At 34.5% G+C, this 15,563-nt stretch overlaps 1 protein-coding gene across 12 annotated transcripts in view; it reads right to left on the bottom strand.

Moving 5' to 3' along the window:
• PAN3 (poly(A) specific ribonuclease subunit PAN3) overlaps nucleotides 1-15,563 on the bottom strand; it is a 116,244-nt gene that overhangs the window by 90,839 nt on the left and 9,842 nt on the right. For 10 of the 12 annotated variants that reach the window (XR_012327538.1, XR_004523124.2, XM_019936813.3 and 7 more), the window contains exons 2-4: nucleotides 13,484-13,605; nucleotides 12,627-12,693; nucleotides 10,693-10,763 (exon numbers count right to left, since the gene is read on the bottom strand). Coding sequence is in view for 10 of the 12 variants with exons in the window: in XM_073795003.1 (XP_073651104.1) it covers nucleotides 10,693-10,763; nucleotides 12,627-12,693; nucleotides 13,484-13,605 (260 nt within the window). In the remaining 2 variants the exon portion in view is untranslated. Of the gene's footprint in view, nucleotides 1-10,692; nucleotides 10,764-12,626; nucleotides 12,694-12,773; nucleotides 12,886-13,483; nucleotides 13,606-15,563 lie in introns of those variants that run through there. The other 2 variants (XM_033843777.2, XM_073795006.1) reach the window with 2 other exon arrangements.

Genomic DNA, 15,563 nt, shown 5'->3' with positions numbered 1-15,563 from the left:
CTCATTCCTAACAAATACGATAAGTCTCCAGACTGTGTCAAAAGAAAGAACAATAAAAGCTAATTTTTAGGACTGTTTTACTTCAAAACCTTAAATGCAAACACATTTTTTTTCATTCATTCATTCACTTAACATTTCAGCATAAGGCTTTTTGCCCTCCCTAGATGACCTAGAGGGGTGGGATAGGAAGGACGGGAGGGAGGCTCAAGAGGGAGGGGAGGGCTTCCCTGGTGGCACAGTGGTTGGGAGTCCACCTGCCGATGCAGGGGACGCGGGTTTGTGCCCCGGTCCGGGGGGATCCCGCATGCCGCGGAGCGGCTGGGCCCGTGGGCTGTGGCCGCTGGGCCTGCGCATCCGGCCGCAGCGGGAGAGGTCACAGCAGTGCGAGGCCCGCGTACCGCAAAAAAGAAAAGAAAAAAGAGGGAGGGGATATGGGGACATACGTCTGCATATGGCTGATTCACTTTGATGTATAACAGAAACTAACACAGTATTGTGAAGCAATTACACTCCAATAAAGATTTTTTTAAAAGAGAGAGAAATACAGTGGTAAGATCTATTCTCTTCCCCTAAAAAGTTCAGTCTAGCAAAAGAAAAATATATAAATACCACTGCTCACATAGAAAATGTTGTTATAGACCAATGTTCAGAGCACAATTTTTTTGGTAAAATTGCAAAACAGCATCATCTCTACAATACTTCACATTACAGGCCTTGTTATTATATATCATAACCTAATCATTAGTTATAAACTAGAGAAATCAATTGTTATCCTAGCACAAAAAGTTTCCAATGCCCTGAATTTTAAGAATGCCCTCTGAACATCGAAAACAGAATAACTGTGCTTTCACTATTTATACTCTGAAACAATGATGATTTAAAGCTACTATGAATGGCACTTTTTTAAACAATTTGTATTTTATCAATCAAACATCTTCACATACTTGGAAAATAGTTGTGCACATATATGAAATACTGATATTATCTCCCTTTAGACAATGTTTAATGAAATGTATTAACTCATTGTCTTTTGCAATTACAACTCAGCAACCTATCTACCTCTTGCCACTTCTAAGGGTCTGAGGTCCACTAACAGAAACCTCTGGCCTAAAATTTACTGTATATTTATTTGAAAATCAACTTTCATTTCTCTTTTACGACCTCTTCTGACGTACACTGGTTTTCCCTCAATTAATTAAACGCCCTAACTGTTTAGCGTATTTGTTATTATGAGAACTAAATACAAGATTACATTTCCATTAACCGTCAGTGGTTAATGTAAAACTCACTCGGAAAAAATAGACTCCAAAGTGATTAAAACCATTTGAATATTTTAAATCAAATAAATTAGCTAATTTCCATATAGACACAGGGAACTACCTCTACTTAATATATTAGTTAATTAGGTGTGTTAATACACCTGGATTTTAAAGGCTCTCACACCTAATCAATTTAGAATAGTAAATCTAAACCTATAAGTGATTGTATATTGGGCTCCAATTAATTTTCTCGAGTAAAAGATTCAAAAATCAAAAACAAAAACAAGCCAGCCTCAAAGATTATGTTGTATTTTGTCCTGCCATTCATTATCAGTAATTGTAGGTTTTCATGGACATATATTAGGTCCCTTAGGTTTTCACTGTTTAAATAAAGCCAACTATAGGATGGGATGGTGAGCAGGTCTACAGAAAGTGGGTCTACAGAAAAACAGACTGTCATTGTTAAAGACTCATGGGCAGGTAAACATCTACAAATGAAAAAGATCTTTTAATCTGTGGAGTCAATACAGAAATCACATATATGTTGAGAGGATGAAAACAGAGGACGCTGCTAGGTAAAAAGTAATCTAAATTATGTCAAATAGAGCAGAACAGGATTTACACACACAGAAATGTTTTTTAGGCTCTACTGAGTCTGATCCTGGGAGAAGAGGCCCACTATATTATCTACATAAATTTAAGAAAGCCTACAAAGTAGTCATTACTTCTGTTCTCAAAACCTCAATGTTACAGTGGAGTTTTATGCCACCAAAAATGAGAACAGCTGTTAAGCAAGGTCACATTCAATTTCTAAAGACTTGGAACACCAAACTACGACTTCTTTTAGTCTTTTGCTTTAGAATAGAACCAGAACACAAGATGTAGAAAAACAAAATACCATGCCAAAGTTATTAAAATCTTTTAAGTGCAAGTGAGTAATGTTGTTTTAAGTCATGAAAGTTATTTCTACAATAAACTATCACCTGTAATGACCATAAAAATTTTATATGAATTTTAGTCCCTTATCAAAAGCAACCATCATGCTAAAATGCCTATTTGCTTATTAGCAAAAGGTTCCCTTTTGATTTATTTATATGTGTACACTTGCTTAAACTGAATCTTGAAATGAAGCAGAATATCTTCAGCAATGCTCTTTACTATGATTGAACTTAAAGTAGGTAGTGGTTAATCAAAGATAAATAATCTTACACACATTCAGAAACAGATAAACGTATGTTTTTAAATTGCAGGATTATAAGCAGCAGAAGACTGCAACAACAACTACCATTTGACAAGCACAATGCACTATGCCAGGTACTTAATAGCCATTAATATATTTAATACTCAAAATTCTGTGAGATAGGCACCATTATAAACCAACTTTACAGATGAGAAGGGTGGGCTTAGATGAGGTTAAAATAACTTGCCTATAATCTCAAAACTAACATAAGGTCAGGCTCCAGAGCTTGTACTCTTAACTAAATTTATTCCACATTCTATAGTATTCCTTAACATGTTACAATCTTAACATTATTCTAGCTAATTCTAAAATGACCAAATACAAATTCCTACATTAATCACTCTCTCTTTGACTCTAATTGGCATGGATGGGATCAATGAGAAACAGTAGCTACAGAGACTTCATTAAGCCACTCCCTCCTCCCCACTTTCAAAATGCAAGAACAAATCTTGGGAATTAAACAGAGTTAGGAAAAATTATATAGTTTTGGTTAAATTTAGCTTAAAACTTAGGCTACCATGTTTGTGGATGAGAATTCTAAATTGATCTTTACTAATTTATTCCTGACCCCTACTTCCTAGGAAAACAGGGATGAACCACCAGTAATACCAAACTCTTAATATCAGCTACTACACTTTGTAAATACAGTGCCCAGAGTAGAGTGTAAAGAAGCCAACCAGAATATCTCAGAATGATCTACTAGTTCCCAGGTCCAAGTGGCAGATGCAGCATGGTTTCACTAAACTACCATTATTAGGTAAGAACCAACTCAAAATCCCCAAAGCTAAAGCTAAATAATGACTATAGTCAACAGTATTACATACTGTATACAAAAGCCATGCTGTTTCAGTTCACGTGTTTAAATACGGTAGCGTGTCAAACACAAAACAACCATACACACCTAAAAAAAAGCCTCCAGGGCTTCCCTGGTGGCACAGTGGTTGGGAGTCCGCCTGCCGATGCAGGGGACGCGGGTTCATGCCCTGGTCGGGGAGGATCCCACGTGCCACGGAGCAGCTAGGCCCGTGAGCCATGGCCGCTGAGCCTGCGTGTCCGGAGCCTGTGCTCCGCAACGGGAGAGGCCACAACAGTGAGAGGCCCGCGTACCGCATTAAAAAAAAAAAAAAAAAAAGCCTCCAAAACAAAAAACTCTCGTGAGATCTTTTTAAATCAATCAACAGGACAAAATTCCCTTGTAATCATAAATTTTGAAGACTCTTGACTCAACAAGAGCAAGTTGTCACTGCACACAAAGTACGAATTAAAATAGAGAAAATACGTGGCTGAACTCCTAATTTGTTACAACAAAATTTAATCTGTTCTTTCCAAAGCACACCTTTATCTCAACACAATTCTGGAAGTTCACCCTGGAGGACTCTTCATTTAGGAGGAAAATAAAATTAACTTTTTCAAAGGTGAGCCCTTTTCTATAGGAACTATCATATTGTTAAACAAGTTTCAATCTAATCTAATCCATCGCTTTAGGAAAAGAATAGACTGACGGGTTAAACAGTAAGAAGAACGTCACATTTAAGTCTGACAAAACAGAGAAGAGAGAGAATGTAACTGTTTGCTAAAGGGAAGTTGATTACTATAGATCATTAGCAATAAAAATGATAGTGGATTCAAATTACATAAAAATAATGACAGTCCTTTCAATATAAAATCACCAACTCATCAGACAGGGAATTACCATGTTATTTTAACAAAATGAGCTTAATATTCTATTCTTTTTTAATGTACTTAATAAAAGATAATCAGAGTAATAAGTGTGACATTTCAAAGTTGACAGCATAAATTACTTGTGAAATTCAAGACCAAAAAACAAAGAAGCAGCTTAAATGTCTAATAAAGAAAGAGTTTACAACAAATTTAAAAAGGATATCCCAACAGTAAAATAAAAGCATAGGACACCAAAGAAACACCAAAGGTCAATAAACATAAGAGAAGCTCAATAGCAGCAGTAATCAAGTTTTAACAATGAGGGGTTTTGACTATAAAATGACAAAGATATGAAAGATTTTTACATCTCAGTGTTTTCAAGGCTGCAGAAAACCAGCACCCATGAGTAGAAATATAAATTTGTGCAACATTTCTGAAAAGTTAGCTATCAATTATCAAAAGCTTAATTGTATATTCTTGCCCTAGAAATTTATACTGTTTACAAAAACTTACACTGAGATAATCATATAAATGGGAAAAAAGGCAGGCATAAGGTCAATGTTTTATCTCCTCCTCTGCATGTTACCATGTCTCTCCGCTACCTCTTCATTTTTTACCTTATAGAAGATCTTACCCTTCTATACTGTCCTAGAAAAATTTTTTTCTCTGAAACATAACTAAATATTATCTATCTTATTCCAAGTAAATTACTTGATCTAACTTCCATTTCCCAATCTGTATAATGGAAAAAAATAATATCTCTCAAAGAATTGTTGGGGTGACTAAATGATAAAATGAAATTATACAACATTTAATTTTATAAAAGTATTACCATATTACCTGAAACGGATACAGAAGATCATTGTCAACATAAATAAAATCAAGTCTGCCACTGCATAGTGAGAAAATCCCAGATGTATTTTCACCAAATTTGAAGGATATGTTTGAGAAGCTAACAGCTATGTGGGGAGGAGGGGCCTGAACACCTCAAAGAAAAGATGGACATTCTCAAAGCAACTACAGGAGAACGGCTTTTCCAATGGACAACTCTAATACAGCCTGATCCAGAGTGAGTAGCAACAGACATTTATTTATTTAGTAATAGTTAACAGTTCCCAAACAAGACTAGAAAGGTTCGGCTAGCACCATGTATTACCAATAATAGCTTCCGTTTATTGGGCATTTCTCATTTAGTCCTCATAACACCTCTACATGCCAGGTACTAAGGTATTATTATTCTCATTTTGCAAATGAAGAAACAGAAAGGTTTAACTAAGCTTAAAGACACAAAGACAATCAGTGAAGAAACAGGGATTCAATTCAGACTGCCTGGCACCCAACTCCAAACCCTAAAACCTTGACCATTATTTAGTGCTACTGGGTTATTACTATTCCCAACTCTTTGCTCTTGGAGAGAGATAAAAACTCACCATGAGCTCTAAGCAAGCTATAAACAGGAACCATGATGCTCCCCTGCCTACAGGAACTTGGACTCCAACAATTCTACCATACATATCTCTAAATCCAAAGCCTGTGCACGTTCCCACAGCATGGCAAGCAGAGGTGAATGGAGGTTCAGTCAACTCCAGTAAAAGAAGAATAGCTCTGAGTGTATTAATTTGGAATTCTAAATACAATTTTCCATAAAAACATTCCTGCACATACTCATGGGGAAAAGATATGGATGTGGCTGACTTGGAAATCTAAATACTAAGTAAAACAGTATTTGAGAACATATATAAAATGCTTAAAAATGATTTTATAGGTGAAGTTTTAGGTTGTGATTCCCATTACGATTTATTTTTCAATATCTTCCCCCTTTTCTCCTCACCTTTTATTTTTTCCCCGAGATCAATATTTGGTTCCACGTTCAATCAATATTTGGTTCCCTGTTTTAAAATGAGCCTAACCATCAGAAGGACTGCGGAAAATTTACATCCCAGATTATCTAGGCCATAATCCTATTAATTTCTCCAAATTTACTTTAGCTTTCTCCATAAAAGAACTCTACCATAACACTCACCAGTTTGTTATTCCTATTTGGTTCCCTATGTAAAAGTAAATAGTGTAAAAGTCATCTTTTGAAGACATTAGAACAGAAATGTACACAAAAATTCTTACATGTCAAATTAATCAGAAATCATACTATATATATAGATCAGTAAGTTTTGTAACACAGATGATACAAAAAGGAAAGGATGCTCTTAAGATTTGAGAACAGTGGGGAGGAGGTTCCAAACTGAGATCAAGCAGAATCATCCCAAACTAGGCCTCCACCAGCTACACTTCCTCACAAATAAGCCATCAGGAGATAAGCCAGCCTCTTTTGATCCCACTTCCCTCATCCTGACAAAGAGCTTTAAAATCAAGAACAGAAGAAATAAACATGATACTTCACAAGTCTTTTGTCCTCTAAACCCAAAGAATTTAACTTGTTATTAAAACCTAAAAGATTTACAGAAGTGAAAATCTGTCATCCCATTATCAGAAATAAAATGCAAATGCCCAGGTAAAGCTGCATATTGACTGAAACGTCATACTAAAGTACAATTAAAGTAAGAAATGTAAATGATGAGCACCAGAGTGGTTTTGCCTTAATGTGGGAAGGGGAGAAAGCTAAATAGGAAAATGACTAGACAACTAAAAAAGAGGGCAAAGAAGGACCAAGAAATATATAAAAAGGGAAAAAGCCAAGATTGCCAGACACAAATTTTGAAGGAACATTTGTCTCAATCATCTGTGGCTGCACAGCTTAGCAAGAACAGTTAGCAAGATATCATCATGTTATTTATGAATATCTGTATCTCTACATCTAACTTTGTTATAAAGGTACTTTGTTCCCACGGGAGTTCTGACCGAAAATTTTACTGCTGTCCAGACCACATTTGTGATTCCCAGTGACTCTCAGGTCTTTTTCTGTCATACCAGTTCTCGGCTTTATCTACCCTGTTGTTAAGGTTTCCTTATGCATTAATGTCTAATATATTCACTCCCATTTTCAACAGAACTCCATCTCCAGTGTTTTGGGGGGCTTACCTCTCCCACTGAGTATACAGCCATAATTCAATTCCTTCCACCACCACCCTTGGCCAACAGTAATTGTACACATTTTCAAATAAATGTTACTTTTATAAATAAAAGTAACAAATAAAAGGTTACTTTTCCTATCTATATTTATGTATTTCTAATGTAGAAAATTTTAAAAATCAGTGCTTCTCAAATATCAACTGTGAAAGATCACATTTTTAAAAAATTTCCTATGCATCATAGTCCTATATGTTCATAAAACAAAAATGAATTACTAGAAAAATGATGACACATTTGGATGTTGTGGTATTATCAGATTGTTATAGAAGTTTCTAAACATTTACTTTTAACGTTTTAACTTATCTCCCTACAGACAGGAAACAACTCACCGTCTAGCTCCAGTCACTCGCCACACTATGAGCATCAGTGCCCTAAGGCATATATATTCTCAGCATACAGCTCTTCAGGAAATTTTCCACATGTTTGACAACAATAAACCAACCCAGACAAATGGCTAGGAACCTTTTTCTATACTGTTTTTCACATCACACATTTTACTTCAACAAGTCCTTATAGATACAAGGCCCTCTGCCATAGTTTCTTAGCTTATCTGTGATAGAAGAGAATTTTTAAATTTACTGAAGATCCTAACTCTCTACTTGTAATCAAACAATTCCTTCTGCTTAATATGTTTGCTTCCCCATATTCCTCACCTTCAAAAACCACAACTCAAAACTTCTCCATAAACTCTTCTGGATCTAGAGAATTCTCTGCTACTAGGCAATCATCACACATTTAAATTCACGCTGATTAATACACCGCTGTGTAAATGTTCTCTAGTAGAGTCATGCACTGTCTCCTGAATTAGATTTGAGGAAAGCAAGAAAAACATCAGCCCATTCTTTTTAAGTTTTTCACACAGCCCAGAGTAAGACTGCCCACAGTTAAAATATCTGACTCATCAGATCCAAATAATTCACATACCCCACAGGCAAAAAGCAGCATTTGCAGCTCAGGGGTTGGCCCAACTGAGATTTTCAGAAAATAATTTATCTAACTAGCCATGAAATAGTAGTAAGTATGGCCTAACTGCCTGTTTTCCAATCTCATTCTGAAATAAAATGTCACTGAGTTATCATGATAGCCTGCTTAGATCACCTGGAATTATGATTGAATATTTACATAAATTTGAGGTACTTCCACTAAAATTACATCATTAAACAGACGTTATAAATTACTAGAACAAAAGAATAATAGACGGAGGGTGGGGGGGGATGAACTGGGAGATTGGGATTGACATGTATACACTGATGTGTATAAAACTGATGACTAATAAGGACCTGCTGTATAAAAAAATTAAATTAAATTTTAAAAAAAGAATAGACAAAGTCTCCATATGCCTTTAATTCACAGCATGCAATACTCTCATACCAAGAGTTTTTGTTTTACCAAGAGTATTTCTAATACAAAGGAATTTTAAACCTTCTCAACTCAACCATTAACAAACAATTTAAAAATATATGCAACCTGTACCCACAAAGATTCCTCATCATGTAGCCCACTACTGGAAAAAAGTCTCTATGTCCCTACATATTATTTTAAATATAAATGGCAAGAAAATATGGTCCTTCAAAGATATACTATATGAATACTGAGTTTCTAAGTAGAGGCTGACACGTAGGTCCTTTCAGTTTAGCCAAACATTGAGTTTTAGAGAGGAAAGTCACCACAGCAATTATCCAGGCCATGCTCATCATTTCACAGATGTGAAGATTACAGCCTAGAAGGTTGTCCCAAGGTCACAAAGCTAGAGATCCAGGACCTCAAAAACTGCAGCATAGTGCTCACTTCACTAATCTGCTTCCATTTGGATACATTCTAATCTCTCTCCAAATACAGATGTCACATTTATAGTAATATTTCCTTCTATTATTTTCCTTCACTAAAATAAATTTTAGAAGGATGGGTATTATAATCTCCTTTTTCAAATCTCCAGGGCTCTTTACTATTTTGTCAAAAATTAATGTCAACAACAACAACAAAATTAATGTCAAAAAAGCTCTAAATCACATATTTCAACTTTAAGATGCAATCCACCAAACCCTCGTAAGTATTTATTTGCCATTCTAGTCTTACTTTCTACTCATACATCAGAAATGCTACTTATCACAGTTAACAGATTATTATTTTAAAAAATGTGAAAAAGCTACTGCGGGACCCTTAAGACTACTTAAGGGCTTTTTGTTTTCCCCTACACTAAACAGCTCCAAATAACCTGACTTCTAGGTTGTACCTGCTTTCCAGCACTTCACTGCTTCCTTCCATATTGAAGGTTTTGTCTACTGTCACTTCTCACTCACTTCTCACTGCTTGTGTCCAACTCTATTCCACTTCTACCATAGAGATTTAGAAAATACATATTCCCATTTCTGAGACTAGTACGTAAAGCAAAAGTAAATGTGTTCTTCGTGAGAGCCTGTATGTAAGGAAGTCTATAAAACCAAACCCATACCTTTTAGTCTACCAATCTTAGCTGCTTAAAAGCATTTTGTAATTAATTACCTCCTTGTTCTCATCTATTTTCTAAAAGGAGATAATACTAGGTACATGAGGTATTGATATAATTCATACCTGACCCCACAGTTTTATTTTCTTGTCTAGAGAACATCTACCTAGTATTCTTGAAATTCATTCTATACTACCTTCTGATCAGAGACTTCCTTAAAGCACCTTAAGCTTACATCAGTTTTCTAAAATTAATATTTTCTTTTTGATCTTTCTCCTATTACTTAGGAAACTGAATTAGTTATAACTTTATAGTAATTTCCGCCAAGACTTACAACCTCCTAAACATCTTTAGCTGCTACTGATCCTAACCAAAATTAGCACTGTCTCTAGATTACTATTACTATTAACATAATGATTCTCAGTAAGACTCAAAGGCATCAAACTATAATAAACTACTGCAAGGTACTTCAAAATCGATTCACGGTCTATCAACCTCAATTCCAAATAAAACTAAATTAAATTTCTAATATAAAGAGATTTTAAACTGTTTTTAAACAGTTGGGCCAATTATGAAAAGCTGAAGATTTTAAGTTTGCCTTGTAATGAGGAGTTTAAATTAGGGGAGAAATCTTTGGTATTTAGACAAAGCAGTCAGAAAATAAAGTTAAAAGATGATTAATATACCTACAATGGGTCACCTAACATCTAATTTAATGTTGTACTTGCTGTTATCTTAAAAAGAATGCATTAAGATAAAGAAAATGAGCAAAAGTAAGAAGGATTTCATCCCTTCACATAAAATGTCTCTATTTCATGCACAGAGATCAAATAAAATTCTGCATATAAGAGATATACACCAAGGAAAATGGTTAACAAAAAGCAAGAAAAACATTACAGTCCTCCCCCACTTAAGAGAACACTGACCATTATGTAGGTAACATCCCAGTATCATCCCTATGTTCCATTTAGTTTCACGTAAGTTTCCATCTCACCTACCTTTCTTCTCTGAGAGATGTTGAGGGCACCAAAGTCATTAAACAAGGATGAAGCAGGTGAAGTTAGAGGATCTGGAAGGTAAGTTATATAAGTTTCCACACAGACAACTCAGGAAACCTATAAATCTAATAAATGTTTAACTTGAATGCTTATAAAGTAGTAAAAAAAAATCATATACCACAACAATAAACTCAGTGCCTCACACAGTGGGTGTTCAAATATTTTGTAATTGAATGAAACACAAACTGGAGACTACTTCATTCAGCCAATAGTCAGTACATATCTATTCAGAAGCTATACAAATTAGAATGCATCTATTTGCTGAGAACCAAAAGAAAAATAAAATAGAAAAAAAAGGTGATCTTAACCATGTTATTAGGAATGTGTTTATGAAGGAAGTCTTCCTATAGTTTGTGTTCTTGAGACCAAACCATAAGAAAAATAAAAAAGGAGTAGGGGTGGCAGGGAGAGTAGTCAAACATACTCTGAGCGATAGGACTTGGATGTTAACACTTAGGCAAGACCTTAAAACCATCTACCCTACAGAATATTCCATATTTTTAAGTTTATCACCACATACTTGATATTCTTACTAAAAAGATAAGGTAAATTAAGTTCTTAAAGATGAAAATATTAAATGTTTCAAAACACAAACATGAAATCCAAAGATTTTATAGGTTCAAGGCTCTATTACTCTGCGGCCAGAAGTTACAAACAAAAGTACATCTCTAAATTGTTTCTCACTTAACAAATCAGAAGAGTTTCTGAAAAGGAATACATGGTATACATTGAAATATTTTTGTCTTCATTTCTGAGCTTTAGTTAATTCTATGTTTCTCATTAAATTATCTGTAAAATCCTAAAGAAAATAGAGTAAATGTTGTCATTTAAAGGAACCTTAAATCTCTTCATAATGCAGTACATATAAATTGCTGCTTAATTTCTCTGGTTTCTTCTGTATGGATTTTCACAGTCTAGTCCTTCATTAGAATTAACATTAATTTAATAGTAACTAATAATGCAAAGAGAAAGAAGTTAATAAAATAATAAGATACAAGATTTTTATGTAATTTATACATTCAAGACTAAAAATAGGTATTATTCATCCTTTACGCTACCTTTGATAGCATTTAAAAGTCAGCATATAAACTCTATGGGAATGCCAAAAATATTATAATGCTACACATTAGTTTCTAATAATTTTATTCAATATTAAAATGTCGCTATATTTTCCTACAGCAAAAGAAGAAATTTCTAAGTAATGAGAGAGATTCGATACACACACATAAAATGTCTATCTCAGAAATAATCAACATGCAAATTCTTATTCTCATCGTTATAAATAACTGTTTATATTTTACCGATATAGAATATTAATATTGTTAACATATTTTTAAAAAAACCATTCTTGAACATTTATTTTTAAAAATAGGATGCAGAAAGATACAAAAGAAACATTTATTTTTAAATTAGGATATGAAAAGGAAATTCTGTATCAAAAGGCTTAAAAATGTCCATAATCTTTGAAACAGTAATTCCATGTCTAAGAATGTTTCCAAAAGAAATAACTCAAAATATGAACAGATTCATACACATAAGTCCAATACTGGACTTTAAAAAAACAAAAGTAAGTAAATTATGAAAATAAACAAAGGATTCAATTTATAATGACCTAGAAACACTCATGTTATAATTTAAAAGTATATTTAATGCAATCTCAGGTATTATTATGTATATAAAGTGTTATGTATTATGTGTATATGTATGTATATACATATATCCAAACCTTAATACTAGTTATCTCTGAGTGTGAAGATAACAGATCATATTCTTCCTTACATCTATCTGTAATTTTCAAAATTTCTACAATGGACATATTGTTTTTAGAGTCAGAAATACATATATCTGTAAGAGAAAAAGGGACCAAGTCTTACCATGGCCTGCATATGGCTTGGCACTGTCATTTAGAAGGCTTGGGGAGCTGCTACTATTAGTCATTCTCTGAAACATAAAATATATATACATAATATCTTTGAGGAATACAGAATTAAGAATATTCAACCGATTAAGTTAAGACTGACCCTCTTTGCGTCTTCCCCTCCAATCCATCGTTCACATCAGTGACACTCTAATCCTCCTATAAATGCTGCTGCTTGGATTACAATCATCTATGCAGAAACTTCGAAATACTCTCTATAACACATCAAATGAAAAGTTTACTCAATAGCCAGGTATTTAAAACCAAAGTCACAGAACTATTTTGAATTGCACTTCCATAACTTTTTAGCCTGAGCAAGACACATAACTACTGTTTCCTTATCCATAAAATATAAACTCCAGTATCCATCCAAGAGGATGTGAATGACTGTAAGTCAATAAACACTCTCTAGTATTCTCTCCCAACGCATATTATCCTTCATACACCTCACAGATTCTATAAAATTAGGTTCTTCTCTGTTCTCTAAATACGTCCCCGCGCTTTCTTAACACACTCCACAGCCTCTACGGTCTCACGATCCTCAAAGGCTCTCATTCCACACTCAACAAAACACACAGAGGAGTGAAACCAGTCTCTTTCTATCCATCCTCTACATTCTCCAACTCCACCCTTGAAAGCTCACCCTGACTCCAAACCTACAAGAGACGGCTCACCTATATCCCACCTACCTCATCACCTCCTAAAATCCCACCTCCCACTCAACAAAAGTGAAAACAAATGAAAACTCCAGATGTCTCCATCCCCGGAATAAACTTCAGTGTTTAGTGCCATATAAATTCATACCAACAATACCTGCATCAAGGGATACTTTGTTTCTACAGGGCTTCCAAATCCATTAACTCCAATAAAGCTGGTGCTGAAATATGAATCTGTGAGGCTGGTATCAGTTAAAGCACCTCCATCTATTCCAGGAACTGAAAGAGAAGGAAAATTCAAGTATTTAAATTATTTAAAAGCACAAAACATTGATGTAGTTTCTCTGTTCCCAAATAAGTTTTAAAGTCTCAAATCTCTGTCACACTTGTTTCTATTTACCTGTTCATAAGAAAAGGCAGAACCAAATAAAACTGTCTCAACTCTAGAAACTTGTTAAACAATGCTCAAGTTGAAACTTTTTTTCCCACAGAGATAGCTATTTATTTTATATTAGTTACCTGAGAGCCACCAAGCACAACATGAAGAAACAAAGCACACTTGCATTTCTACTTTTCTCATCAAGTTTTTTTCTTTAACTTTGCAAGAGGACAGGAGAATATGAACCACTGCAATTTCTCCTGTGAATCTTCATATGCTAAACAGAGACAAGTTTCTCAGGACTGTTTCTCATAACACATCTTAAGAAACAGACCAGCAGTCTCATATTAACTCATAATTCAGTAAGCCAATTCTACGGTGGGAGCAATGGGACAGAGCCGAGGGATACAGACAAGCTTTCTGTCGATTTTATGGTGGAATAATACAGAATCATTGTAACTACTAAGACAACCCATCATATACCAACAAAGTGATGGACCATGTTTTAGATGCTATTTCCTGGTAAGTACAGTTCATCCTTGAACAACACAGGTTTGAACTGCATGGGTCCAATTATACACAGACTTTTTCTCAATAAATATATTGGAAAAATTTTTGGAGATTTGTGACAATTTGAAAAACTCAAAGATGGACCTCGTAGCCTATAAATATCAAAAAAAATGAAGAAATCGTACGTCATGAATGCATAAAATATATGTAAATGTGGATACCACTCTATCCTTACATAGGTATAAGGTGAGTGACATTTAATATAAAATTAATGTGTTAGTTTTCTTACTGTTTTATAACTTTGCTTTCAAAGAATTACATTACCGTACAGTATGCCTCTCTCTCTCCGAACTGGAGAAACTATTACAGGTGACATAACCTATCATCACAGGTTAAGTGTTTTTCTTTAAGTGTAACACTTCCAATACTGTATAATGAATATGACTATGAAAATTTTATAATGATTCATTTATTAGCGTATAGGCCAGGCTATTGTGAAGCAACCATGTCACTTACACTAAGCTACCATAAAGCAATCATACTGCTGCTTCTTCATTATCAGTGCAGGACACCTGTAAATAAATATGAATTTCTTTTTCACATTATCTTTTCATTTTTGATGTCTAGTGTTAGTAAAACATATGACACTTTGTATCGTATAAGGCAACAGTGATGTAGGTACAGACAGAAAGTGGTTCACCTTGTAAGCATACAATGTAAACTTACATCAATCAATACAGTACAGAACTGAAAATGTATTTTCTCTTCCTTATGATTTTTTAATAGCCTTTTCTTTTCTCTAGCTTACTTTATTGTAAGACTACAGTATATAATACATATAACATAGAAAATATGTTAATCGACTGTTTATGTTATTGGATAGGGCTTCCCAGTCAACAACAGGCTATTAGTAGTTAAGTTTGGGAGCAGCCTGAGGGACTGGAGTTCCATAGACCATGCTTTTTAAAAAAAAAAAAAAAAAAGCCCAGCTGAAACTACTAAGTGGTTCTCCTCTGCCAACTAGGACATCAGAGACAAGATGCTGGCAGTGCTCATCCCAAGGGATGAAATCCAAACTTCCTAGTCTGACATTAAAAAGCCCTCAACAATCTGTTCTCAACCTATCATTCTAGTATTTCCTGAAAGTGCTGGGTTGGAGACTCAATTCTGCCACTTACTAGCCACAATGTCTTAGGCAAAACGGTTATAAAGTAGAGATGATACCATGACTTGTAAAATGAGCCTCATACCATCTACCCTGCAAACTTCCACAAAAAGTTATGAAAAACAATGAAACGGTATCTTAAAAGTTCTTGTAAAAATCCTGATGGTTGCACAGCTCTATAAA

The sequence above is a fragment of the Tursiops truncatus genome, chromosome 18 (assembly GCF_011762595.2).
Source record: "Tursiops truncatus isolate mTurTru1 chromosome 18, mTurTru1.mat.Y, whole genome shotgun sequence".
Taxonomy (NCBI): Eukaryota; Metazoa; Chordata; class Mammalia; order Artiodactyla; family Delphinidae; genus Tursiops; species Tursiops truncatus.
Note: the sequence above shows the minus strand (reverse complement) of the source record. Positions and strands in the feature narration are given on the sequence as shown.